Genomic DNA, 27,717 nt, shown 5'->3' with positions numbered 1-27,717 from the left:
CACTTAACCCCCATTGCCTAGCCCTTACCGCCCTTCTAACCTGGAACCAATCAATACACAGGATTACTTCTGAGACATGTTAAGAGTTTAAAAACAAAATAAAGAGATGGCCTGGTATGAGGCTATAGACTGAGGGGTGTCCAATCCCTGATCCAGGAGTCCAGCAACACAGTTCTAGAGGTGGAGGTTGAATAGGAGGCGGCATGGGTGGGTGAATGGCAGGATTTGAACTCTGGCCTCTTCTGGTCTGGCCTTCCCAGTCTTTTCACACCCCACTTTTCAACCTTCTCACAAAATCCCTTATCTCCCAACTAAGGACGTTTTCTCTGGCTGGACCCCCTGGCAGGACTGCCCTCCCATGTCCTCCCGCTGCCTTCTTCCCTCTCTCCCGGCTCTCTTCGGAGGGGAGCCTTCCTATTATGGCTCCTGCTCTCCTCCGTTTGCCCCAGCTACTGTGTACTCCTAATGGCGGGAGAAGGGGATCTTCGAGAACGGGACCCATTCCTGCCTTTCCCACTCTACACGTGGGCCCAGAATGGAACTTAAGTGCGCGTGCGCGGGTCCGAGGCAACAGTTCGGCAACGGCCACTGCCCTGCCCCGCCCCCCCCTCCCCGCGGACACTGCCCCGCCCTGCAGCGCACCTGCTCCTCTAGCCGCTGGATCTCCGCCTCGTTCTCCTTTTCCTCATCGTCGTCGTCATCGTCATCGTCGTCCTCCGCCGAGGAGCAACCCAGATCGTCATCCTCATCTTCGTCCACGCCGTCGCCGCCCCCGCCCGAATCCTCCGAATGCTCCTTGTGCTCAGGGCGCCCACGCGCCGCCCTCACGGCTAAGGCCGTCGCTGCCTCCTTGTTCTCTGTCTCCTCTGCCACCACCGCCGCCGATATCGCAGCCGACTCCGCCCGGGACCCAGAAGCGGCCGCCGCTGCTGCTGCCGCCGCCATCTTGCGCCACCCGCGACTCTTCCCCGCGAGCCCGACGCCGACGCCGCTCTGACGTCAGCGATGACAACGAGGTAGCCCCGGGCCGCGCCGGATCGCAATCTTGTCGCGCCGAGCTGGGAAGCTGCCCGTGGCGCTTCAGCGGCAGGATGTCCGTGGGGGCGCCGTAGGGCCACAGGAGGCTCTTCCCTCAGGCAGCCTCCTCTCGGGCCAGAAAGAACCCATGCATACCGCGTCCGTCCAGGCGTGATGCGGAGCAGGCTTCAGGGTCCTTGAACAGGAAGTGGCGGCCTTAGAGGAGGTCAGGACGCTGTTGGGGGCGGGCCGTGCAGGGTCTGGGGCCATCTTGGGAAGGACAAAACATCTCTGAAAGAGGTTTACCTGCCATCCTTGCTTCTGCGCAGGGCTCGTGCTGCGACAGGTGCACTGGAGCCCAGAGCCCAGGCTGCTGCTGCAGCCACGCTTATGCGCCCTGGCCCAGCTTGTCGGCTGCGTTAGAATCTGTTGCCGAGGCCATGCACCTTCATCCGCCCCGGGATGCTAGCTCGGAGCTAATCCCTGCTCTGCACCTCCGGGTAGTACTAGTGCAGACCCATGCAGGTGTGGGAGTAATTACCTGCTGCTCTGCTCAGTGACCTTGATTAACTGAGCCATTTTCCCCTGGCCTCCTTAGTAAAAATAACTTAATTCTTGTGCACCTCCAAAATTCAGAAACCTAGCATTCAAGAGCTGGAAGGTACCTTCTTGCCAATGTAGAAGGAATGGATCTTCCATCATGAAGTTTTTGTACCGGCTTTCCAATACCTGCAGTGCCCTCCATCCTTCCTTCCTGGGACTCCCACTTTTCCCTAAATTCCAATAGATTGCCTCTTGGCTTTTATTTTTATCCCATTTTATTTTTGTCTGATCCCAGTGATCTTTGGATCTTGGTTGTTCTCTTTTAATTTGGAAAGTTTTTTTTCTTGTCCCTCTTGATGCCCAGTATCACTACTAAACTCTAAAAATAGCATCCTGCCAGGTCAGGTGGTAGAGTGATCACTGAAGGCATTCCATGACTCCAGTTTTATCTTCTGGCCTCATTCAAAGGAAAACAGTCTAACCTGACTATGAATAAAAAGCCAGTCTAATACAACTGAGTAAAGGACTTCTTTCACAAAAAAAAAAAAAGTTAAAGATCAGGACCATAAAGGTGACTGAATATGCCTTACTGATGGAGGTTTGGCAGTATAAAAGCAGGACCTTCTACTCTGAAATCTTCTATTTCTTTCCAGTTGGCATTAACTGCAAAAATCTGTAGTTTTCAGCAGTAGTCAAGCAGGAATTGCAAACTGTATTGTTAATCAGTTACGCATTCTGTATCATCAATCACCTATATTGAGTCTGTAATGTTCTATATGGGGCATCAGCTTTGTGCTGTTTGGTACTATTAATAACTCATATTGTTCTTTATTTACCTTAGCACTAAACTGTTAGGACTGTGATATATTCCACCTCCACTTCTCATATTCCCATTATAGAAGGGTAGCAAGTCCTCTCCCACATTGACAACTGATGGCAAAATAGACAATGGGGGGAACATGGGATGTAGGCACTGGAGATTGACATTCCAGAAGGATCCCCCAAACCTGTGCATGTTCCTTATTCTCCTGGTGCTATGTACCCCAAAACACCTGAATTTGGCCATGCCCATTTTCCAGGGTTTTCAAGAAAAGGTAGAGATTTCTCTGGAAGCCCTCAGACCCTAATAAATGTGCAAACCTTGATTCACACCCCAAGTTGCTACTCCACACCTGGGGATGTTACTCTATTACCTATTGGGTTATACCATCAGTCAGAGAGCTGCTACTCCATCAGTTCTAAGGCTACTATTCCATCAACTTCGAGCTGCTACTCCACCAGCTCAGAGGCTAATCCATCAGCTCCTATACTGCTACTCCATCACCCATTAGGCTACTCTAAGTTGCGGCTGCTGTACATGCTATAGCTTCTTAGAGTCACAAAAAAGTGTTGGGGGAGATCTGGACCCTAAAAGTAGATAAGTATGCCTAAATAGATTTCGGCAAGTTGCTAGGTCCTCCCTGCACACCCCATACACCCTACATACATACATATGGTTAACATTCTTCCTGACCAAATGGTTTCGCTTCCCTAAACTCAGGTGATGTGTAATGACAGAAAGTAAAGGACAGATAAGTAAGACGATGAGGCGTTACCTATCTACTGCTCTTACTGTATGAAATGTGAAAAAATTTCTCTAGCTGAATTGGAAATGAATCTCAGCATCAGCTATAGGAAGCTAGGCCAAGCCCCTGGTAGCCCTTAAAAGAAACAATCCGCTTAGCCTATCTAACAACAGAAAAGGAACTATAGTTACCATGAGAACCAGAGAAAGCTGCAAAATGCACAAACTATTTAGGCATCATTTTGCCAAAGCACACAAGAACATGTATAAATAGCTTCAATTACAAAGTACTCCTCAAAGAAATAAAAACTTAGGGAGCAGATAGATGGCTCAATGAATTGAGAGCCAGGCCTAGAGATGGAAAGTCCTGGGTTTGAATCTTGCCTCAGATACTTCTAGCTGTGGGACCCTGGGCAAGTCACTTGACCCCTACTGCCTAACCTTTACTGCTCTTCTGCCTTGGAATCAATTGATTCAGAAAAGACAGAAAGTAAGAGTTTAAAAATAAGTCAAAACTTAAACAATTGGAGGTATATTCAGTGCTCATGGCTGGACCATGTCAATTTTATAAAAATGACAATACTACCAAAATTAATTTATACTTTTAATATATTTAGTATATTTATTTAATATTTAATATATCAACCAAATTATCAAAGGGATTTACAGAATTTAAGAGAAATAGCAACTCATTTGGAAAAATAAAAGATCTATAATATCAAGGAAAATCATTAAAAGATTTAAGGATAAAGAACCAAACTATATATAAAATAGCAGTTATCAAAACCATCAGAAATGATGAAAAAAATAGAGAAGTAGATCAATTTGACAAAAACTGCTTAGGGAAACTACAAAATTATCAAATATAAATTAAGCTTACACCAGCATCTTATACCATATTTCACAATAAATTCAAAGTGGATGTATCTTTAATATTAAAGACCATGTCAAAGAAATTAGAAGAAAAGCTGATTATGTACCTTTCACAGCTATGGATAGGAAGTATATTCTTAATCAAGACACAGAAACAAGTACATAAGTTTACCATTACATGAAATTTAAAAACTGGTGCACAAACAAAATTTATCTAAGTTTTAAGTGATCAAATGGGGCGAAATCTTTTTATAAAATTTCTCAGATAAGGGTTTAGAATCCAAGGTATTTTGACAACAAACACATATGTACAGAACAGGTATCCCAGATCAAGCTGTTAAAGCTTCTAACCCTAAACATAATAGATATTAAAGCTTAAAGCTGCACTAAGACTTGTGGTGTAGCAGCCCATATATGGCCACTCCCAAATGGAAAGGTGATTGCATGCTAGGAACAGTTCTCAAAAGAACTACAAACTGTTAATAACTATATGAAAGAATGCTCTAAAATCACCAATAATAAGAGAAATGTAAATCAAAACAACTGAAGGTTCACCTCAAACCCCCCAAATTGGCAAAGGTAACAAAAGATGAGAATAGTTGATGCTGTTGGGGCTGTGGGGAAAAATAGGTATATTAATACATTATTCATGAAAACTAGAAATACTACCATTTTAGGAAGCAATCTGGAATTATGCAAATAAAGGGATTAAAATGCCCACACCCTTTGAGCCATTGATAAGGAAGTCATCATATACCCCGAAAATATATTGACATTTTTTTGGCAGCACAAAACTGCAAAGTAGATCCCCATCATTCAAATAATAACTAACCAAATAGTGGCATATGAATGTAAAGGAATATTACTGTGCTATCATGATTAATAGGAGGCATGGGAAAAGCTACCTGAATGGATCAGCAGACCCAAGAAAACCATACACAGAATGACAATGACCAAGCAAGTGGAAAGAATCACTACCACCAAACAACAAAGTGGATCAAGCAGAATTAACAATTGTAGCTCCAAAAAGAGATGAAGAGAGAACCTTGCTCCACAATTTGAAGAGGTGGAAAGTCAAGAGGAATGGAACTTTGCATTTATTTTCAAACCTCTATAATATATTGATTGGTTTTATGGGCTTTTTTCTCTTCTTTTTTCATTTGTTTTCCCTTTTAAGAATATTCTTTGTTATATAACATGGAAGAAGGGAGCAGATCCTTGGACAAATTTAGATAATGTAACAACCAAAGATGTCAATACAATTTTATTTTTTTAACTAAAATTTTTAAAAGAACTAGAAGAATAGACATAGGTGGAGGCAGCCACCATGGAAATAGCCTGGACTGTCCGGTGGCTGAGGAGCTACATGAGTGAAAGATGCTGTATTGTTGAACTCACACATACACACCACAGACTCCAAAGTAGTGACTTCCTTGATTCCCTCATGGAAGCCTGAAGCTTTTCTCTCTGGACACCAAGAAGGATATTTTCAAGGTCATGTGAACAAGCATTTATTAAATACTTATTCTATTTGCCCATATAAAGACAGATCCTAAACAATTAGAGAACCTTTCATTACTCATGAGTAGTCTGAGCCAATGAAATAAAAATGAAAACTTCAGCCAAAGTAATTTATTCAATGTCATACCAAACTGTACTGGTTAATAAATAGAGTGGTAGATCAGTGTGATAGACTAGGTATATAATACTTAGTAATGACCATAGTAATCTAATATTTGATAAAAGCAAATATTTCAGCTTTGGGGGCAAGAACTCATTATTTGACAAAAACTGATGGAAAAACTGAAAAGCAGTTAGGCAAAAACTAGGTATAGACCAATACCTCATATCATATACCAAGAATAAGGTCAAAAATGGGTACATGATTTGAACATTAAAGGATAATACCATCAGCAAATTAGAGGACCATGGAAAAGTTTACCTTTTAGATCTATGAATAAGGAAAGAATTTATGACCAAATGAGATGGCATTACAGAATATAAAATGAATAATTTCAATTACATTAAATTTAAAAGGTTTTGCACAAATAAAACCAATGCAACCAAAAGAAGCAGAAAATTTGGGGGGAAATGTTTACAACAAGTTTCTATCAAATCAGCTAATCAGAAAAAGAAAAGAGAAAATATTGAATGGGATGTGGAAAAATTGGGTTCCTAAACACTGTTGGTAGAGTCTTGAACTAATCTAACTATTCTAGAGAGCAATTTGGAATTATGCCCAAAGGGCTCTAAAATTTTGCATACCCTTTGATCACAAGGTTGGTATCCCAAAGAGGTTTTTTTAAAAGAAGGAAAAGGACATTTGTGTACAAAAATATTTATAGCAGCTGTAATATTTAAAATAATATATGGCTTAAACTGGGGCAGTTAAAAGAGTTGGAGACATAAACTGTAGTGAGTAAAATAGTTGATGTTGTAAACTGTAGTGAGTTAAAATGGTGGAAGATATAAATTATGATACATATAAGAGAGGGTGAGTAAATTGTGACCGCAGGAAAAATGTTTTCACTACAGTGTTTTGTTTAAAAATCAAATATAAGGTGGTCGCCAGGGAATATATTCCCAAATTATGAATATGCCCAAGTCAACTGGGTTTTATAGAGAATTTTAATTAATAATACAATGAGGAATCAAAGAAAGAGAGAGAGAAAAAAAGATATAAGTATGAAGGGCCTTAAGCCAACATGGCCTAGACCTGAGTCTTAAGAGAGAGAAAATCAGTCAGTTTTTTATCACTCACCACAAGATTTGTCTTAAGCAAGGATGTCTGGGGAACGGAGTCTCCCCAGAGGGAGTTCCAGCAAGACTGGATCCCATCCCATTTTCCTCTCCTTTGGGTTATTCATTAAAAGAGGCAAGGGTATCTCTATTATTCTCTTTCTTTTATTGATCCATTGCACTTCATTCAGAAAAAAATCCCATTTTTTCCGGGGAGAGGCCTGAGGGGAAGAAATGCTCTTACCTGACATTTTATTTGTTATGCCTGGGAACTATAGAGGTCACAGGTCACATTCTCCAGAAGGGAAAAGGCCTCCAATCCAATTTTAAAAAAAGTACATTAATATACACAAACCACTGAGCCAGGTACTAGGGATTGTATCAATTAAAATAGGAGCCTTGTAATAAGTTTAATGAATTTATTATGAAATTACAGATAATCATTCAGGCTGACACCAGGTATGCAGGTAGTCAACCAGAGGTGATGTCACCTATGCAACCCCAGAAGGAGGAGATGGTCAATTTCCTTCACGTAGGATATAGGAAGAAAAAATAAAATTGTCCCTAACCTCAAAGAGTTTACATTCTAACTGTGCAAAGGTGTAAATCAAGACAAGAGAATTGGAGGAAAGAGAGAAAACTAACACTGGAGTGTCAGCTCCACATGGAGCTCTGAAAAGGACAAGTAATGGGCTGGATACCTGTTGTTGGAGGGCAGGCCTTGTGAAGAGGGTGTGCACCAATGTGGTCATAAGGTAATAGATTACCTGTTTCACAGGATCATTATGAAGTAAGCACTCTATAAACCTTGGAGTTGAATAGAAACCTGAGTTATTATCCATTAATGTGAGTCACAATCCCCCAATTGTGGGCACTCTATCCTCCACTGCAGATCACATTCCTTTTAAATTTAACAGATTTTCTTTGTAACTTGCTATAAGTATATCACTTAGTGAGAGGTTTTCTGATGTTGAACCTTCTCAGACTTTGGTAGTCTGGTCCTAATGACAGCACAAGGAGAGGCTGGTTGGTCTGTCACTGAGCCTTTAGTCAGGGCCAAGGCCTTGAGAGGACCTGCTAGAGTTTGAATTCCTTTGAGAAGCCAAGGACAATTACTCAATATGAGAGACAATGGCTTCTCTGGGTGTCAGCTTCCTTCTCTGTAAAATCAGAACTGAGTGAAATATAACCAAAAGACCTCAGATTTTAAAGCAAGAGGACCTTAGTTGGAATCCCAGAGCTGTCACTTTCCTCCTAGAGCTGCCCTTTCCTCCACCATCAAATAGGATAGCTGTTAGATGTGTCCCTTTGCTTTTTCCCAGATAAAAATACAAGCTCCTATCTTTTTATCATCAGCCTCTAATGAGCAATGTTTACAGATTTATCAATGGATAAAGAACAGAGGCTAGTATCTGGATTCCTTTGGCAGTGTAGTGAAGCCCGCAGACCCTTCTCGGAATAATATTTGTTGCTTGTATTCATAACTGAAAGCTAGGCTTCAGAACTTATAAACTGTGGACAAGTCAGTTCACCCCGATGGCCTCAGTGTCCTCATCTGTCAAATGAGCTGGAGAAGGAAATGGCAAACCTCTCTATGAGTATCTTGACCAAGAAAACCCCACATGGGGTCATGAAAAGTCACACATGGTGGAAAATGACTATTACCACCATAGAACGAAGGTATTTGGATCTTATTGGTAGTCTGGTGACACCTGTGGACCCTTTTCTGAATATTTATGGTCTCCCTTCATAATTGAAAGCAATGCTAAATTTCTGTTAGAAGTTAGTGAAAAATAAGGATATAATTGTTTTCCTATCACTTGAAATCTATGGCCCCCAATTAATAGTAATCACAGTCATAGTGCTTTTGGTTTACAAAGGACTTCCCTATTAACTTATTTCATCTTGTCACTCAGCCTGTGAAGTAGATACTAATATTATTCCCATTTTAAAGAGGAAGAAACAGACACAGAAAAGTTAGATGGCTTGCCCAGGGTCACACAGTCTTTTTAAATGTTTGAATCAGAATTCAAACCAGATTTCCTTGACTCTAGCTAGTCCCCTAAGCTGAACCTAAGTCTGGAGGATCTCTGATCCTGCCTCACAGGCAATAATAGTCTTCTCATCTATTAAAGAAGGGCCCTTTGAGAGCCAGGCCTAGAGACCAGGAGTCCTGGGTTCCAATGTGGCCTCAGACACTGCCTAGCTGTGTGACCCTAGGCGAGTCACTTGACCCCCATTACCTAGCCCTTACCACTCTTCTGCATTGAAACCAAAACACAGTATTTATTCCACGATGGAAGGAAAGGGTTTTAGAAAAAAAAATTTTTTTAAAAGGCCCCTTAACTACGACAGGCGGAATGATCCCTATTTTATGACTGTTATTAGAGCCCATGCCGATAGGTGGCATGTGTGTGCACACACACTTTTTCTTTTCTTTGTACATTTTCATTTTGTTTCATTTTACATTATTTTTGCTGTGTTCTTTGCTTCCTTTTTTCATGATTTGCTCTTGTTCCTGGCTTCATTGTTGATTTCTAAATTTTCTTGGATTCTGGTCTGGAAGGGCCTTTTGTCATCTGACGGACGAGGGGCTAGAGTCACGAAGAGGGGGTGCCCTGGTTCCCCGCCTTCAGTTTCCCTCAGAAAAATTGGTCGTCGCCCACACTGAAGTCTTCTGGCCTCCAGTCCCAGAGGTCAGGCCATACGCACCATCCACGGTCTCCACCATTTAGGCCTCTCCCACGCTGCTGGGAGACGTGGGGCGTGGTCACGAGAGGGACAAAACCCGGGCTCTCACGCGGGCGTGAGAACGCAGTCACGTGGGGATCAGGGGGCGGGGCGGTATGGGGCGGGGCCACCCATGGGCTCGCTCCCCAACGCCCCGCCCCACCCCCTTGGATCCTCCTCCTCCCACCCGTCCCTTCCTCCCCGTATTCCCGTCCCCTCTCCTCCCAAACCCCACCCCCTTCCCCCAACCTCTCCAAGGCCCCGCCCCGCCCCGCCGCTGAGGCCTAGACCACCTCGGACTCCCTTGCTACCTGAGCGCCGCACTACCTGAACCTAAAGGTCTCGCCCTTGTGGTCCCGCCTCCTCCTGCTTCTCTCCACCTCGCTCCGCTCCATTTAGGCTCCGCCCCCTAACCCTCCTCCGAGACCGGCCGTCCTGGGTCCCGCCCCTTCCACCGCCCCACCCCTTCATCTTCAGCCCCACCCTCCTGCTCTGGGCCCCGCCCCCTCGCCCCCGCCCCCTCGGGTTGAGCTCCGCCCCCCAGGTCGTCAGCCGCATCTGCGGCCCCGTCCCCTCGGCGACTCCGCCTTCCGACACAACATGGCAGCGTCGGCAGCGAAAGCAGGAGCAGCGGGGTTGAGGCGGGCGGCCTCGGCGATATGCCTGGGCGCTCGGCGGCCGCCCTGCCGGGAGCTCTCAGCCCCGGCCCGACTGTACCACAAGAAGGTAGGGGCCGCGGAGCGCCGGGGCCAGGGAAGCTGGGATGTTGACGGACCCTCGATGACGCCGTTAGAAAGCAGCGGCTCACGCCCCTCCTGCGCCTGCGCGTCCACCCCTTCCCGGCTCCTGCGCGTGTCTCGGCTGGTCCCACTGGGGGGGAGGCAAGGCCTGCATCCGGAAAGCCCTAAAAGCAGAATCCCCCAAGAGCCTGGGTTCGTTTATCCCGGAGAGGGAAGAAGGCGCCCCAGGGCTCCGAGTCAAGTCAGGCAACAAGCCCTTACTAAAAGCATACTGTATGCTGGGAACTGGGAGAAGTGTAAACACAAGAGAGGGTGCAGATCTGGGCCGGATGTCAGGGCCAAGGGAGGGGGACTGGAGGTGGGGAATTAGGGAGTAGGAGAACTTCCAGGGGAGGAAAGCCTCCACCAGTGCCCCTTTCCCTGAAACAGAGAAGTTAGCCACCTGCCTGTGGTCACCCATCCCCTAAGGGCTACAGGGCAAGTCCACACAGCCATTTCTGAGAGAGGGGTGCTGCAATAGTATGGGTGGGCGGGGTTGTTATCCTCATCTTTCTGACAGCTGAGGAAACAGGCTCAGAAAAAGTCCCCTCACCTAGTCCAGACCATCAAGGACCCTCAAAAGGGTTTGTTTGTTTTTTTTAATGTGGGTTATATCAATATTTGCCATATGAGAAATTAAAATGAATCCATTTTTCAAAATATTCATTTTAAAATAATAAATCCAATCCATATTAACATTTTTAATGAAGAACAGCTTTTCCAAAACAAAAGGAATTAGCAAAGTGGTCTTGTTTTACACATATTTGTTCATCCCTGTAGTGACTGGTTCAATGGAAGTCTGCTTCTGCAATCTGTTGTGATGTGCTGTTTCAGTTGAAGAATAAGAAGAAAATCTGGCCTCATTGCTTAAATGTAGTTTTTTAACATACTTTATTAACACCTTGCTAAAATAGTTTTGATCTCACAGACTCCATGAAAAAAGGTCTTGGGACCTCCAGGGAGCACCCTTTAAGACCTGCTGATCAGCTCAGCCCCCACATTTTATAGTGAAGGAAACAGACCTGAAAAACTAAAGCCACCTGTCCAAGATGACTTGACAAGAAGGCACCAGTGTTGGTTCCTTTGACTCCCAGCTAATAAAAGTCAGAAGTGGAATTTGAAGTCAGTCTTCTTGACTCTGGATTTAATATCACACCAGTGCCTATCCTTAGGAAATTGGATGTCCAAGCTAGAGGGCACCTCAGAGTACCCTCATTCTTATTTCACAGAAGAGGTAAACTGAAGCCAAACAAAGCACACAAGTTCTTCTACATAGTAAATGACAGAGCTGGACTTAAACCCCTCCTCCCCCATTCCCAGGCTAAATCTGAAATTGTTATTGTCTAATTTGAGGATTCAGACTTAGAAATACATGAAACAGAGAATAATGATAGTAATACTTCAAATATCTGTGGTTTTATCACATCACAAATTCCTATTCTACCAATGAAAATGTTAATCTCTCCATGCCTTAATAAACAGTCTTTGACATATAGGTAATGGTAATCTTTGTCCAAGTCAGTGATTGAGTCTGCATGCCCATTGCCCAGCTCATTGTAAGCATTTAATAAGTGTTCACTTGTTGCCTTGCACTTAGCTAGGCCAGCCCTCAGTCAAGATCCAGTTATTACTAAGCCCCATTCTCCAAGCATTTCCACTCTTGCAGAATCTTCTGGAGTAGTTGTCAAGGACTTGTCCAGAGGAATTATTATAGTTCTGCTTTATAAAGCACTTTCCTGTCTGGTCAGCAGTTACCAGAATTATCCCCATCTTACAGGTGAGAAAACTTTTGTCCAGAGACAGGAATTGGCTTCGAGTGGAAGTCAGTGGAGGAGCCTGAGACTTGGAAGTCACACAGCTCCAAGTTCAGAGCCAAGATTTGACCCAGGCTTCTCAATTCTATGTCCAGGGCTCTTTTCCACCCTATCAGCAGAATTCTGAGCAGATCATCCCTAAGGTCCTTCCGGGTCTAGAGGAGTCAGGACTGCCTTCTAATGGGCCAGTTTGGCCTTAAAACTAAAAACCCTGCAGCCACTGGGGGCAAGTGTTGCTGAATCAATCCAAAGTCTCCGGGAATGTCAGACTGTGCCAGGAAGCTGAGGCTCAGACAGGGAAAGGGACTCGTCAGCCTGGATCTCCTCACTCCCCACCTCATCCTTCTCTATCAGGTCCACAAATCTCTGGTAGGTTGCTGCTGGGGGGCTGGGCCAGGAGAACAGGGGATCAAGCCACAACTCCCAGTGCTGCTTTGATCAGCCTGGACTGGGCAGGACAAGCTCACTCTTTCCTCAGCAAAATCACTTAATCCTTGTGCTAGCTCCTTTACAGGAGATGGGTGGGAAATCCCAGCGAAGTCTACATCAAGGGAGCTGGTCCACTTCAGTCCCTGCCTTAAGGTCATTTTGTTTTTTCTCAAGGACCCAAGATGTATACCTGGGAAACCGGAGTGTCTAGATAGTCAGGGGTGGGCTGGTAATCCCCTAAGGCCCCCTCTAGCTCCTAAGTCTAAAGGTTGCATTTGACCTTCACAATATCTGCTCCACTGTATCTGTGCTGGATAGATCATGACTGATTCCAGACAAGGCATAGAAGTCTGCTTAGCAGGCCTGTTGGAGCCTTTGCCAGCCTCTCCTATCCTGCCTAAGAAGAAGCGGGTAGCTATAACTTTGTGTTTTCCTGTTTCCCCCAAGTCTGGAGATAATTCCCCCACCCTTACCCAAGGTTATTTTGTTGACCTGGAGCTGGCTCCCCAGTCAAGGCTATCACCAGCCTGGGACACAGGCCACAGGAGGAATTCTAACAACAAATATAACCTATGCGGGAGGGACCAAAGCTACCTTTACTCTCACAGCATGGTTACTGCTCAAAACTTACTGGGATCTCCTCTTCAGACTGCTAGACAGCCCAGCGATGACAAAGCTCTGGGCTCTCCGAGTTAGGCCTCGGGGAACAGCTGGAAATTGTTCAAGTTCATTTAGAAGCATAAAGATTGGCCTATACTGGACAATGGGGATTTGTCTAAAATGAGTCGTGACAGAGGAGGACATGGTCTTCCCTCTTTGCCTCATGACTTGGAGATTCCAGAAATGTCCCAGCTGCCATAACTGCATGCAGTTTGTCCAGGTGAAAGCCTCCCAACAATGAGCCATATACTTGTCGGCGGGGGTTTTCAGCGACGGTATTTTACAGTTACATCTTGTGGGCCCCTGTTAGAGCCAGTGCAGCTGATGGGGCTAGCACCTTCTCCGGGAGGCCCTGACTGCATATGCCTCCGGTTTTGTGGACCTTTGAGGTGGATTGGGAATGACCTTGACCAGCTTCCTGCTTTGGTGCTGCTTTTTTGCTTAAGCACCCGACATAACAATTCCTCTTTCTACCGGGGACTGATAATGTTACCTATGTGGGTACTCTCTACACCTTGGGGGGGGGGGGCTGTGATGTCACAGTATTCCCCTTGCCTCCTGATTCTGTTTGATTTACATCCCTTTATTCCTTAAAATCTTCACTAAAGAGCTCTCCTCAGTGTGCCAGCCACCTTCCCCACCTTCTCGTCATGTTGGCTGTGTCTTGTTTACTAGGAGACCCAAGAGAGCTAGACAACCTAGTAGCCTTAGGGACAAGTCACCTAACTTCTCAGCCTTAGACTCGGGGTGTCAAACATGTCCTCAGCTTCTCTAGTGGCCCATTTATGAAAATGAATAAAAATTTAATATAATTGATGATAATTACATTTTTAAATTAAGTTGTTTTATGGCCCAGGCCTGTTTCTATTTAAGTTTGGCCCACAGTTTAGATAGTGCTCTCTGAGACTGAGTTGCAGAAATGGTGCCATCCTTCATTGATAGAGGGAATTTCCTCACCTGGGAGTTCCCTAGACCAATGAAGTTAAATTTCCGGTCCCTGCCCCTATGAAGACTGGTGAATCGGACAAAAGTGCAAATGGTAGAGGTGCCCTTGGGCTGCAAGGATGTCAGAAGGTGCTAAGAATCCTATGGAATCTTTGGGCCTCAGGTTAGCCAATAGCCAACTGGATGAACCAAATTTTTTCCATCTTGATGTTCTCTCTATAAATGATATAAAAGAAAAAAAAATTGCTGCTGAGTTGGGGAAGAGGAAGGAATGCCTCACTGAGAGCTAGCTTTGTGGCCAGAAGTCATAAGCATTATTTCATGGAGGCCTTCGTCCCTTCTCCTCACCCTAATGGAAAGAAATTCTTTATAGACAGTTTATTTAGATTTATTTTGTAATTCTCTCATTCCAGGTAGTTGATCATTATGAAAATCCCAGAAATGTAGGGTCCCTTGACAAGACATCCAAGAATGTTGGCACTGGATTGGTTGGAGCACCAGCTTGTGGGGATGTTATGAAATTACAGGTAAGGGTGGGCTTCATCTTTTTGAAAAAGTCACAGGGAGTTGATCCCACTCTTTCCCGGTCTTATTAGCTGGGATTCTGCTTTCATGAAGTTCCAGGACCCTTTAAGTTAATTAGCCACAGAATAAGACACGACCCAAATGGGGAGAGGAAGGTGTTGAAATAGATGACCTCTGAAGCTGACTTTATTATCCTAAAAGTTGTTATTGGGTGTATTCAACAGAGATGGTGTTGAATTTTGTGAATCAGTCAATGATAATTTAGCTGTCATGGGTGAGGATGAACACTCAGAGTCTTGCCATCCCCTTATAGCCAGTGGCCTCATGCCAGGGCTCCAAGGAGCCAGGTGGCTGCCACTTCCCCTTAGGACAAGGGCAGGATCAGGCTTGGAGGGCACCCTCTCACTCGGTTGTTTTTGAGTGCATCTTGGTCAACAGTTCCCTCATCATGTGGAGAGAAGGAGGCCAGCTGGCTGCCTGCCAGAGTTTTCACCCTTATCTTGGAATACAGAAACAAGTCAGCCAGGAACCTCTGAACAGTCCTCAGGACCCAAGAAAAAGCCTTAACCTGAAACTTGAACCACTGCAAAGGGTTCCAGCCTTGTAAGGGGGAGGATTGACCCTCTTTGCATTATGGAGACCACCCTAGAGGGTTAGAGAGTAGCATGGAAATGGGCTGGGAGAGGCCTGGCAGTGTTTGCAGATGGTTTCTGACACATAACTTGGAAATGAAATCAAGTCTGTCATGAAATGTCTAAATGGAGTAGAGAGCAAGACGAGTCCCAGGGACCCCGGCCCGAGAGGTGGTGCAGGGAGCCAAGACCCTTTCTCTTTCTAGATCCAAGTGGATGAAAAAGGGAAGATTGTGGATGCCAGATTCAAGACATTTGGCTGTGGCTCTGCCATTGCTTCAAGTTCCCTGGCTACTGAGTGGGTTAAAGGGAAAACGGTAAGGCCGGTGACGGGCTGTCCAGGGGGCTGCTGCCCTTGAAGGCTCTGCTCTTATTGGAGGGGGAAGAAGGAGAGGAGGAGGGAGGGAGGGAAAGAGAGAGAGTATGAGTGGGTGCATGCAGTGCACACATGCAGGGTAGGGGGAGGTTTGAAAATGAATTTGACTTAAAAGCAAAATGTATCCATTAAAGAAAATACCCCATGCAGAAGTAATCCTTATTTCTTCCCTTTTCTTGTATAGCCTGTAACAGAAGACAAATCATTTGCCAAATCTTATGCTCCTATCTTTTCCTTTGTGCCTCTCAGGTTGAAGAAGCCTTAACGATCAAAAATACTGACATTGCCAAGGAGTTGTGCCTCCCTCCTGTTAAGCTTCACTGCTCTAGTAAGTCATGGCCTGGCAGAAATGCCTCGAACTTGCATCTCATGAGACATTACGGTGTCTGGGATTCAATGGGTAGTCAGATGGGAGAGGAGGACAAAGAGGCTTTTCGGGGGGTGGAGAGGTGAGTCCCAGAGTCTCGGGATTCTTGGCGGGGTGGACATATAAGAGCAGAGGTTCCTCCTCAGTTTCCTTTGAAGGAAATGCCAGGCCCAGGGAACCTTGGGAGTCTTGAGTACAAAGTTACCACCAGCTCACTCAATGGGAGATCATAGGTTTCCAGGGAATCTGTCCCTCTTGGTTTTGCAGGGGTTTGTTCCTCTTTACTTCTTTTTAAAAGAATACTTTATTTTTTCCTAATTACTTGTAAAAACAGTTTTTTAAATAATATTTCCCCCCATTACAAGTAAAAACAATTTTTTAAATATTCTTTTTTCTAAGTTTTGAGTTCCAAATTCTCTCTCTCCTCTCTCTCTCTCTCTCTCTCTCTCTCTCTCTCTCTCTCTCTCTCTCTCTCTCTCTCTCTCTCTCTCTCTCTCTCTCTAAACCTTTCCTGTGGCTGTAGAATCAATACTGTGTATCAGTTAAATAGTAAGGGCTGGGCAGTGGGGTTCAAGTGACTTGCCCAGAGTCACACAGCTAAGTGTCTGAGGTCGGATTTGAGCCCAGGACCTCCTTTTACCAAGCCTGGCTCTATCCACTGAGCCACTTTGCCACCCCTTCCCTCTCTTCTTCTGACTCTACTTACCCTCCTGCTCCCTGAGTTGGTGAGTGATCTTGCAGGTTGTTTTTTGAAGCCAGGTTTGCCCAGATGCCCTTCGGGGTGTTGACTGAGAGCCCGGCCATGTTCCTGCTGCCTCCCCTTACCCTCCCTCTCCTTAGAGGAGGTGCTTTTAGGAACGTCTGCACACCTTGGAGTTCATCTTGGGCAGTACATTCACTGCTTCTTCCATCCTTCCTCCTCTTGCTTTAGAGAGGAGCGGTTCTGGGAGGGAGGGAGCCCATGCTCTTCACCTTCGTGCTGCGGTTCTGGTTTCTGCCTTGGTAATCATGGAAAGGGCCTTTGAAAAGAAAGGGAATCTCTAGGCCTTCTGAAGAATGAAACCCTTTTCTCAGGACCAGATAGCACTGAAGCTGCTCGCCTTAAGTCCACATCCTCCTCTTCTCTGTTCTTTCTGTGAACTCTTCTGTGCCATGGCTGCCACAAGAACACTGTGACTGCTCTGTGGGCAACTTAGAATCCTTGGCATTTCCTAGCAGCTGGCGGAGGCCACGACCTTCTGCCCCGGGACCTCACTGCGCATCTAATTTGGGTGTCGCGGTGTCTGTGTTTGGGTTCTAGATCGCAGGCTCTGCGAGTCAGAGACCTTTCTGGGACTGAAGGGCACAATGCCCTGCACCCATTGTCAACAAGATTGGGTCATAAGGGCTCTCCGGAACCATCTAATCCAGCTCAGATTAGAATGGGAGGCCTCTCTCTCAGCCACTGGCCTCTGCCTGAGACCTTCTGTGAGGGGGGCCACCCATTCCACAGGGACAACACATCTGGAGGGGCCCTTGGGCCATTCGTGCCCTGGCTTCCTATGATCAACATGCTCATCCCCAGAGCCCAGAGCAGGACACCTTGCCAGGGCTTGAAGAGCCCTCGGGGGAGGGGGAGGTAGACGGGTCCGGCTTGGGCTTGGAGGAAGAAAAAAGCGTCATGGATGAAGAGATAGACAAGGCGGTTGAAGGTAGATAGAAAGAAACAATCTCACACAATTAGGGCCCGCCAGCCACGGAGCCGACTGCCTTCAGTATCGGTCACACGCCTGCCCTGCGGCCAGGCACGTGTGATAGAGAAGGAGGGCTCCCAGGGCACTCTGGGAGGGGCTGGCGATCGGGGACTCCAGAAAGGCTTCATGTAGCAGGTAGCATTTGAGCTGCATCCTGTAGGAAGAGGGGCTCTGAGGCAGAGGGAAGGAGGAGAGCATGCCAGGCAGGCAGAAGACCCAGCTGGGGAGAAGGCCCTGTGGAGTGAGGAAACGGGGGATGGAGGGACCGTGCAAGGGGCAGAGGAAAGGCCAGTGGGACTGCGGCGCCAGGTGTAGAAAGGAGAGTAACGTCTAGCAATAATCCAGCTTGAAAAGGCTTTTAAAAGTCTGGGTTTCTAGTCAATCCTGGAGCCAATGGGGAGCCTGGAATTCATTGAGTAGGGGAGCGATTGGGCCACATCTCCTAAGGAAGGCCGCGTGGAGGGCCACCTGGAGTGAGTTGAGGATTGAGGCCAAGTGACTGGTTCGGACGCTTTTGCAGTCCTCTGGGTGGGAAGGGATGAGGGAGGCCCTTTGGGAGAGGAGAGGAGGGTTCAGAACATGGACGGTCACTTGTCGGGGAGCTTGTGGAGAGAACTGCTCAGCTCCAGTTCTGGGGAAGGTCTCGCAGTCGGAAGACTTGCTGAAGTCCAAACCCTCTTCCACAGGATCGTCCTAGCGGCAAGGGCCCTTAAAGGCCAAGCGGTCAGCCCCCTCCTTTTACAGGTGAGGAATGAGGTTCTTCAGGCTAAAGGCTAGGGTTCAAGCCCAGGCCTTCTCATTCACCAGCCAGTTTTTTTCATTCTTCCAAATACTTGAAATCAGCTGTGGTGCCCCTCTGTCCTGCAGGCTAAATGTCTAGTGCCCCTTCCCGGGCCGGTTCTCAAGGCCCTTTCCCAGGGTACTCGTCTTCTTCTGAATGCTTCCTGACTTCCTAAGAGCCTTTGGGACCGAGCCCAGCACTGCAGTAGCATCCTGGGACTGGGACGTGTCACATGCGTCGTCTGGCCACGGGCCCCGCAATGGGAGTCTGTAGTCTGTAAAACGACAACTTCTTTTTAAAGCCTGACCTTCTTAGTATCATGTCCAAGACAGAAGGGCTGCAAGGGCTAGGCTCACGCAATAGGAAGTGGGTCTGAGGCTAGATTGGAATTCAGGTCCTGCTGACACCAGGCCTGGCACTCCATCTGCTGTGCGGTTACCTAGCTGCCTTGGGAATGGCTTCTTAACCAGTGTGGGACGTGACCTGCTTCCCCATCACATTCTACCTCAGCTGGTTTCATCTTGGCAGTCTTGGGGGTCCTGACTTTGTTTTCCTCCCCGCACCCCAGAGGTGACAAGCACACTCTCCAGAATCAGTGGGAAATAATAGACTGAGATCTCTCACAGCGCTGGAGCACAGACAGGTCAGCCCCCAGGATACTCTACCATTGGTCTCTCTTCAAACTGACTGGCGGGGACCACCCTTTGGGTCTGGACTTAAGCCAGTTCTAACTTCCCCTAATTAACTGCATGGTCATCTCGCCCCCAGTGCTTCCCTTTGTCCACACTCTAGCCAGAATGAGAAGTTGGCCCCAGGCTTTGCTGAAATCTTACTTTATCCCCCATTGGCCTGAGAAGTAAAGCCATGATGTACTTTTTTTCCCCCCAACCCCTTACCTTCCATTTCAGAATCAATTTTGAATATTGGTTCCAGGACAGAAGAGCAGTAAGGCTAGGCAGTGGAGTTAAATGACTTTCCCAGGGTCACATAGCTGGGGATTATCAAAGCCAAATTTGAACCCAGGACCTCTCATCTGTAGGCCTAACTCTGCCCAGTGGGCCACCCAACTGCCCCACAGTGATGTACTCCTTTTTCTTTTTTTTCCCCCCAATTACACATAGAAACAGTTTTTACAATTGTTTTCTGACATTTTGGGATTTAGATTTCTCTCCTTCCCTCCCTCTCCCCACCTCCCTGAGGTTGCAAATGGTCTATTTTTACCGGCGCTTCCATGCGGTACATATCTCCATATTGCCCATGTCATTCCTGAAGACACATATCACACGTACAAAAAACACCAAGGAAATAAAGCAAAAGATGGCAGGCTTTAATCCGCACTAGATTCCAACAGTTCTTCTCTGACTATGGATGGCATTTTTCATCATGAGTCCCCTGGGGTTTTCTTGGAACCTTGTTTTGCTGAGAATGGTTTAACCCTGCCCAGTCACTCATTGTAGATTTCTGTTAATGTGTACATTGCTCTCCTGGTTCTGCTCATTCCACTTTGCATCAGTTCAGAGAAGTCTTTCCAGTGTTTCTGAACTCATCCTCTTCTTCATTTCTTGTATTCCGTTATAACTACATCCCACAACTTGTTCATCCACTCCCCAGCGGACGGAGACCCTCTCACTTTACAGTTCTTCGCCACAGAGAGAGCAGCTAAAACTATTTTTGGGCAAGTAGGTCCATTTCCCCTATCTGATCTCTTTGGGGTACAGACCCAGTTGGAGTATTGCTGTATGCATAGTTTTGTGGCTTGCTTTCCAGAATGCTTGTATCTGTTCACAGTTCTACCAGCAATGTATTAGTGTCCTAATTTTTCCACAGCCCCTCCAACACTTAATACATGTTTATCGGATGAATGAATAAGGCAGATACTACATGTCAAAGCAGCAAAATTTGGTCTCAGAACTGGGCCCAAAGGCTTGATGGGGATTTTACTAAACTGACCCAGACTTGAAATTACAAGGTGAAAAAAGAACACTAAGAAGGGGCCAACTTGGTAACGAAGCTGCTAAAGTCTCTGCTTAGTGATTTGATCCCTTCAGACCTCCTGCCATTGTGTAATTTTATAAGGTACAAAGCCTTGAATTACAATACATTTGACCAGGCTTCTGAAATGCTGCCCTTCAACTCTCTTATTTCTCCTTTCTTTTCTTCCCTCCCTCCCTCCTTCCTTCCCTCCCTTCTTTTCTTCCTTCTTTCCTTCCTTTTCTTCCTCCCTCTCTCCTCTCCCTTCCTCCCTCCTTCCTTCTCTTCCTTCCTCCCTCCCTCCCTCCCTCCTTTCCTTCCTTCCTTCCTTCCTTCCTTCCTTCCTTCCTTCCTTCCTTCCTTCCTTCCTTCCTTCCTTCCTTCCTTCCTTCCTTCCTTCCTTCCTTCCTTCCTTTCTTCCTTCCTTCCTTCCTTCCTTCCTTCCTTCTTTCCTTCCTTCCTTTCCTCCCTCCCCCCTCCCTACCTCCCTCCTTCCCTCCCTCCTTTCCTTTCTTTCTTCCTTTTTAGTGCTTGCCGAAGATGCAATCAAGGCAGCCCTGGCCGACTACAAGCTGAAGCAGGACCCCCCGAAAAAAGAGGAGCCTGAGGAGAAGTGACCACTCGTGCCCTCCAGGCTCCACTGTGCCTCGTGGGCTGGCCAAGCCATCCAGTCTTCCTTTCCAGTGCAATCCATCTCACCTCAAAGGTTAGGTGACTCCTGTACCCCAATAAAAGATCTATGTAATAATCACACACAATGTCCTCCTGTTCTCATAGCAGCTCTCATTGAATAATATCCAGGAAAGGCACAGCTCGTGTTCCATCTTCCGACTTATTTCTGCACCATCGCCCCCTCAAGGCCTGCCATAGCTGTGTATTGTGAATTGTGTGACCTGTATTGCCTTGTCTGTTCCCAAAATGCAAACAAATGATGGAACCCCAACATGCCTTTCATCTGAAGGGTGAATTTCATTGAGTGGCACTTAATTTCACCTGAGTCGGGTATGGGGAAAAAAGTTAATTGTTAGAGATTGCCTTAGTATAACTATTTGAGAGAACCAATTATTGTACATAAAGCAGATCTTATATATACATATATATATATAAATATATGACATAATAAAACTCCTATAAGAATTCATCCGTCCTCGGTCAGCTCTGTGTCTTGGGTTATTCACTCACTCCTGTAAAGGCACTGTTGCCTGGATGTATTCACGGGGCAGGGGCAGGGGGTACCCCTTGAGAAGACAAGAACTCTCCCTTTTTGCTGTTGTATTCCCAGCTTCTGGCAGCCCAGTCTCTAGCACACACATAACAGGGAGATGCAGTGGGATTGATGAGGTTTCTTCTTAGTGCGCCATCTTGAAATGCTCCCGAGGACGGTCCAAGCAGCCCCCCAAAGGCATGGCAGTACCCCCCCCTTAAAAGATTCCTCAGGACATCTCCCAGAAGCTTTTCAGACTAGACCACATGAAGTTTTCACTCCCAGGAGCTCAGGGAGAAGGTTCACACATCCCCCTTCAAGACTCCCAAGTCCTAGCATGGTGACCCTGGGCATGTCACTTAGCCGCAGCTGCCTCATCCTCGCCACTCATCATAGAATTTATGCTGACAGAAGGCCAGGGGTTAGGAAGAAAGGAAGGCGGGAAGGATGCCGACTCCCTCCCTAGCAGCCTCGACATTGGATCTGCTTCCAAAATGGGGTGTTTTTTCTAACAGATGGAGGGGTGTGTATAAGGCCGCCCCCTCCTCCAGGGGAACAGAGAGCCTTGGTCACACTCCTTCCTGGCTTGGGGGGCGGATTCAGAAGGAGCACAGCTTGGACCCTTGGGGAGGGCCACAGACGCCCTCTAGGACTTTCTGATGTGGAATCTGGGGCCGGGGAGGGAGGAAGAGGGCCGGGTTGGGCCTGGCTGAAGGCAGGTGGAGATCACGTGACCATCTGGGCGAGCTGGCCTGTTCTAGCCACTTGGGGGCGCCCCTCTCTTAAGCAGAAGATGGGCCGCGGAGGGAGGCCTGGACTGGGAGAGAAGGCAGAGATGTGGGGTCTGCTTTCTGCCCAAGGCTGGCTCTTGGCCTTGGAATCAGAGGAGCGGACATTCAAGGCCTCATTCCACTAATATTGTTGTTATTAATCATCATGACGATATGAACGGCCTCTGAAAAGAGATTTCTCCCAGTGATCGCCCTTGGGTCTGTCCAAGCCCCAGGAGGAATGTTCTACAGATAACCATTTGGACCAAAACAAAGAGTCACTTCTGGGTCCTCTGGAGTCTTGGGAAGTCTGGGATTAGCTGTGCCCAGGCTGGCCCAACCAGGAGGCCTCGGGGCTTCCAAGCCCAGCCCTGGCCTCCCCATACTGCCCCGTGCGGGGCTTGAGCTGTGCTGCTGAAATGAATCATTTTACACAAGTTCAGCTAGAAAAAATGGTAGGTAATACGTCAGGAAAAGTTTCCTGGGGACAACGAGGCGGCAGGTTCTGGGTTCCAATCTGCCCTCAGACACTCCCTAGCCCTGACCGCTCTTCTGCCTTAGAATCGGTTCTAAGATGGAGGTGGTTTTAATTTCCCAACAGCCAGAGCTGTCCAAAAGTAGCCATCAAGGCTCTTCCAGCCAGGGCTGATTGCCCGTTTTGCTGCCATGTTTCGGTGGTGTGATTTCCTGTATGGATTGGGTCAGAGCTGTTGTCTTCCACCTGAGGAATCCCGTGACTGTGGAGTTTCTGTGGTCTTTGGCTGAGCTCACTCCGCGTTTCAGGGTGACTTCAGCCAAGCCTGGACGTTTTTCCATGGCCCAGGAATCCCTGTGGGCCCCAAGCCGTTTAGGTTTCCAGCGCGTCTGGGACCATGTCAAATATCCCAGGAGGGAGAGCACTTGTTCTCTGCAAAAGATAAGCTATGAAACCAGATGGAGCCTTTGAGATAATCCTCCCCTCCAGGCACCCCCACCCCCACTCAGGGACCCGGAGGATGCTCCTTGTGGGCATGAGCGCCTGGCACACGACAGGCATCTGATAGGTGCTTCCCATGGGCTCACACGGAGGCAAAGAGGAGAAAGTAGCCAGGCTCTGGGCATGGATATGAGACATTCTTTCTATGTCTAGCGGAAAGGGCCTTCTGGGTTATACCCAACTCTGGCCGCTGGTCAGCCTCTTCCCTTCCCACCCCTGCTCACTGCCCTCTCTCTGCATGGTGAGCCAATTCTCCCCCTTCTCCTCCCCCCATCCCCATTTCAGCAGCCCCTCAGCCCCTTGCCTCCTGTCTGTGCTCACACTGGCCTTCAAGGCTTCAAGAGAATGATTCACCTCCCCCTGGCCAGGACATGGCTCCCAAAGGGCCTGGTAGGCCCCAGTGCCAACGCTGAGATACCTCCTGACCCTGTTGACAGAAGGCTAGGAAGCGAGTGGGAAAGGAACGTCCCTTTTCCAGGCAAGGAAAGAAGGGAAAGAGATCCAGGTGGTCCTAAAGCAAACGGCCAAGGCAGCCTTTAGAGCCCAGAAACCATCTGGAGCAATCTCCTCCTTTTACAGAGTGGGAAACTGAGGTCCCACTTCAGCCCTAAGCTCCGAACTCCAAAGAGTGGCTAGAATTCAAACCTAGTGGAAGGAAGAACCAAATTCAAATCCTGTCCTTGAAGCTTCCCAGCTGGGTGGCCCTGAGCAAGTCATTCCATTTTGAGGACTTCGCCTCAAAGGCACAGCTCCACTACAGCCATCCATGCCTTCTTTGGCCCTCGATCTAGATCTAGGCCTGGAAGGGAGCAGTGCAGTCCTCTCATCTAACCTGCTCCATTGAGCCAGGATCCTGAGGCCCTTAGGAAGGAGGAGATCATGCCAGCGCCAGTCCTCTCACTCCAAACTGTATCATTGAAAATGTTATCCTTAAAAAAAAAAAAGAACTACATTTCCCAGGAGCCCACTGACTTCCTGTTGTTATGTACTTCCTATAGATAGGGGATATTAGGCAAGGATGTTAAGGGTCCCATCTTTTTACTTCCTGTCCCGAGCTTGGTGGTGGTAAGGGCGGGCATTTGAACTGGCTGATCGGCCATGGGCATGTGGTCTTCATTTTGTATCTTCTTTATTCCTTGATTTCTAATGATCATTAATAAATCTCTTAAATATAATATGTTTATTATTGAGATTTAATTTTAACTTTTACAAAACACAGTGCCATGATGCCTAGACAGTTCTCCCAACCAAGACCTCTCCTGGGCCTCTCCCATTTCCTGGGGGGAAAGAGGGCCATTATTCCACTTCAGGAGAGTGACCACCCCATGCATGGTGACTAGAAGGAAGGAGAAGAAAGGGAGCAAGCACTAGTAAGGCCTATTTTCCAGGCACCTTCTAAAGCACTTTACAAATATCTCATTGGGCGGCCTTCATCCCCAGAGATCTCCCCCTGCTGCCTCTCACGGGGCCTGAAATCTCACACATCAAGATTCGTTCCTTCGAATCAGGGCAATATCCAATGCAATATCCAAGATTCCTTGCAAAAACAGAAATCTCCTGGGAGGGGTAGAAGCTTAAACCAACTGCCTGCTCTCCCTGGGGAAATGGGCCGGGCCATTGGCAGTACCCAGGAAAGTCATCAGCCTGAGAGGCCAGAGATCTCGATGTGAAGGGCCAGCAGTGTTCCCCACTGGCAATCCACCATAAGGCAAATCACTTTAGGCCTCAGTTTTCTATTCTGTAAAATGGAGGTTAACTGACAATTATTAATTAGCGTTAGTTATTAAAGTAATAACTCACGTTCCATTTTAAAATATCTAATAGTTAAATTAAATACATAAAATATCTAGTAGTTAAATAATAGTTAAATAATCAAGCAACATGCAATAATTAACATCACTGTGATGAATTGTATCTTGTTAATAACTATATTATTATATTAATGGAGTAGATTATAGTATGTTAATGTGTAGTTAGTTGGATTCATGCAATCAATCGTATTAATTATATAGATCAATCTAATTCTATTAGTTAATGATCCACATTTAATTATTAAATTGTAATAAATGCTCCAATTAAAAATATTTAATAACTAAATAACAATTACAAAACAGCATGCACTAATTAACACCAATGTGATCAATGTACATCACTGGTGATGCAATTCATTGTATTATATTGTAGCCAGTTATATTTATTGTGTTGGTCAGTGCACTTAATTGGGCTAATTAGTGCAATTAATCAGATTGATTATGTTGATCAATGTAACTAGTTCTATTGGTTAACTATCAATGATTAACATTTACTTACTAAATTATCCCAAATATTCAATTTAAAATATTTAATAAATAATAGTTACCAAACAGCATGCAATAATTAACACGTCAATATGATTATACTAATCAGATATGTATTTAAGTATATATAATATATAATCATGCAATGAAGTGCATTATTATATTAATTAATATAGTTGATTGTACTCATGTTCATCAGTTTAGTTAATTGTATTAATTAGTGCAACCAATTATATTGATTGTGTCAATCTATGTAATTAACATATGTAATATATTAATTATATAATATGTAATATTACATATGTAATAAATATGCTTATTATTTTTTGTAAACCCTTACCTTCCATTTTAGAATCAATACTATGTATTGGCTCCAAGGCAGAAGAGAGGTAAGGGCTAGGCAATGGGGGTGAAGTGACTTGCCTAAGGCCACACAGCTAGGAAGTGTCTGAGGGCAGATTGGAACCCAGAACCTCCTGTCTGTAGGCCTGACTCTCTGTCCCCTGAGCCACTGAGCTGCCATCTCATGATCCATGTTTTATAGAGGAGGAAACCAAGTCAAATTCATTTTTAGAAAGTCTAGAAACCATATCATAAAATGTCCAATCTGAGGGAGACCTCAGAAAGCATTCCAACCCCCTCGTTTTATATAGAAGGAAACTGTGCCAGAAAAGGGAAGGCTGGAACACACTAGTCCTGGAGTCACAAAAACCTTGATTTGAATCCTGCCTCAGTTTCCTTGAACTGCCACTTTTCTGGACTTCAGTTTCCTTATTCATAAAATGAGAGGGTTGGACTCTCGGTGCTAAAGGGCCCTTTTGGTTCTAAATCGAATCCCGGAGTAATTAGGGGAGACAGATTAGGGTTTTTGTTGTTGTTGTTTCAAACCCTGCCCTTCCATCCTAGAATCCATAGTGGTCAGTGCTAGGCAATGGGGGTGAGGTGACTTGCCCAGGGTCACACATCTGGGAAGTGTCTAAGGTCAGATCTGAACCCAGGACCTCCCATCTCTGGGCCTGGCTCTCAATTGACTGAGCTACTTAGCTGCCCCGATGTCTGATGCTTCTTGATCCCATTTGGATTTTTTTTTTAACAGAGATACTGTCATTTTCTTCTCAAGCTCATTTTACAGATGAGGAGACTGAGGCAAACAGGATTAAGTGACTTGCCCGGGGTCATACCGCTGGGAAGTGTCTGAGGCCAGATTTGAACCCAGGACCTCCCTGGGTCTCTAGTCCTGGCTCTCCATCCTCTGAGCCCCTCAGCTTAATTTTGCCTCTAGTCTAGAGGTTTTTAAGCATCCTGGTGTCCTGGCCCCCTCGGCCCCTTCTCAGAATCCCGTTTTCAGACGGCTGAAAAGAATGGCCAGATTTCACTGAGAGGCGATGCAGCTTCTTCCCTCTCATCCAAATTCGTGAAGCCCCCAGAGTGGCCCAGGGGCTCCCTTTCAGCCCCCGGCCCCAGGTCAGGGCCTTGGGAGGGGGACACCAGGGAGCCAGACGTGCCCTGACCCCAGGAGAGGATGCTGGAGCTCCATCCTGCTGAGCTAACCGCTTTGCTGAGGGCCAAAGGCTGAGTCACCGGTATTTGTGGGCCCGCTGCCAGCCCTCCCTGCCCACCCCCAACAAGGCCCCTCTGCCCCCCCCCCCGGGCGCCCAATCCTACCTCAGCAAAAAGGAGGCCCTGCCACCCAGGGTGGCTCTCCTGGGATTAGAGCAGGAACTCTGCTGACTGCGCAGGGCCGAGACCCCGCGCTGCTCAGCCATGTTGGGAAAAAAGGCCCCCGAAGTAGCATCGGCCACACAGCGGCCCAGAGACCAGACCCTGCCTGGCTGTGTGACCCTGGGCAGGTCACCTACCCTCCATTGTTACCCATTCTTCTGTCTTGGAACTGCTACATAATATTGATCCTCCAGGCCAAGCACTTCCCCTTCTCGGGGAGTTAGCACAGAAGGGAGTTACGGTATGTCCCTGTGGTCACTCATTAAATAT

At 46.6% G+C, this 27,717-nt stretch overlaps 2 protein-coding genes and 1 long non-coding RNA gene across 7 annotated transcripts in view; 2 read left to right on the top strand and 1 right to left on the bottom strand.

Moving 5' to 3' along the window:
• SART3 (spliceosome associated factor 3, U4/U6 recycling protein) overlaps positions 1-2,367 on the bottom strand; it is a 35,093-nt gene extending 32,726 nt beyond the window's left edge. For both annotated transcript variants that reach the window (XM_007489960.3, XM_016432441.2), the window contains exon 1: positions 643-2,367. In XM_007489960.3, coding sequence (XP_007490022.1) covers positions 643-945 — 303 coding nt within the window. In that variant the 5' untranslated portion in view covers positions 946-2,367. The remainder of the gene's footprint in view (positions 1-642) is intronic.
• On the top strand, positions 1,118-5,136 carry LOC103093189 (uncharacterized). Its single transcript, XR_465980.3, has 2 exons — positions 1,118-1,243; positions 4,884-5,136. It is a non-coding gene; the product is annotated as an uncharacterized LOC103093189 (long non-coding RNA).
• A 4,804-nt stretch (positions 5,137-9,940) lies between these two features.
• Positions 9,941-21,619, top strand: ISCU (iron-sulfur cluster assembly enzyme). Of its 4 annotated transcripts, none has more exons than XM_056821635.1 (6): positions 9,941-10,192; positions 14,507-14,620; positions 15,457-15,567; positions 15,876-15,954; positions 19,076-19,150; positions 21,007-21,619. In XM_056821635.1, exons 1-5 carry the CDS (start codon positions 10,067-10,069, stop codon positions 19,111-19,113), a joined length of 468 nt encoding a protein of 155 aa, XP_056677613.1. In that variant the 5' UTR covers positions 9,941-10,066; the 3' UTR covers positions 19,114-19,150; positions 21,007-21,619. The 4 variants fall into 4 exon arrangements, with proteins under 4 accessions (XP_056677613.1, XP_007490020.1, XP_007490017.1 ...); XM_007489958.3 differs by lacking the exon at positions 19,076-19,150 and adding an exon at positions 18,413-18,470; XM_007489955.3 differs by lacking the exons at positions 19,076-19,150; positions 21,007-21,619 and adding an exon at positions 20,335-20,589.
• Positions 21,620-27,717: the final 6,098 nt, after the last annotated feature.

The sequence above is a fragment of the Monodelphis domestica genome, chromosome 3 (assembly GCF_027887165.1).
Source record: "Monodelphis domestica isolate mMonDom1 chromosome 3, mMonDom1.pri, whole genome shotgun sequence".
NCBI lineage: Eukaryota > Metazoa > Chordata > Mammalia > Didelphimorphia > Didelphidae > Monodelphis > Monodelphis domestica.
The sequence above is the reverse complement of the archived record's forward strand: the minus strand, read 5'-3'. Positions and strand labels throughout refer to the sequence as shown.

Bases quoted from the DNA above. Each gene is read 5' to 3' on its own strand.
- ISCU (XM_056821634.1), top strand. From the start codon at position 10,067: ATGGCAGCGTCGGCAGCGAAAGCAGGAGCAGCGGGGTTGAGGCGGGCG. The intron at 10,193-14,506 runs GTAGGGGCCGCG...CTCTCATTCCAG, and splicing joins CCCGACTGTACCACAAGAAG to GTAGTTGATCATTATGAAAA. The intron at 14,621-15,456 runs GTAAGGGTGGGC...TTCTCTTTCTAG, and splicing joins GGGATGTTATGAAATTACAG to ATCCAAGTGGATGAAAAAGG.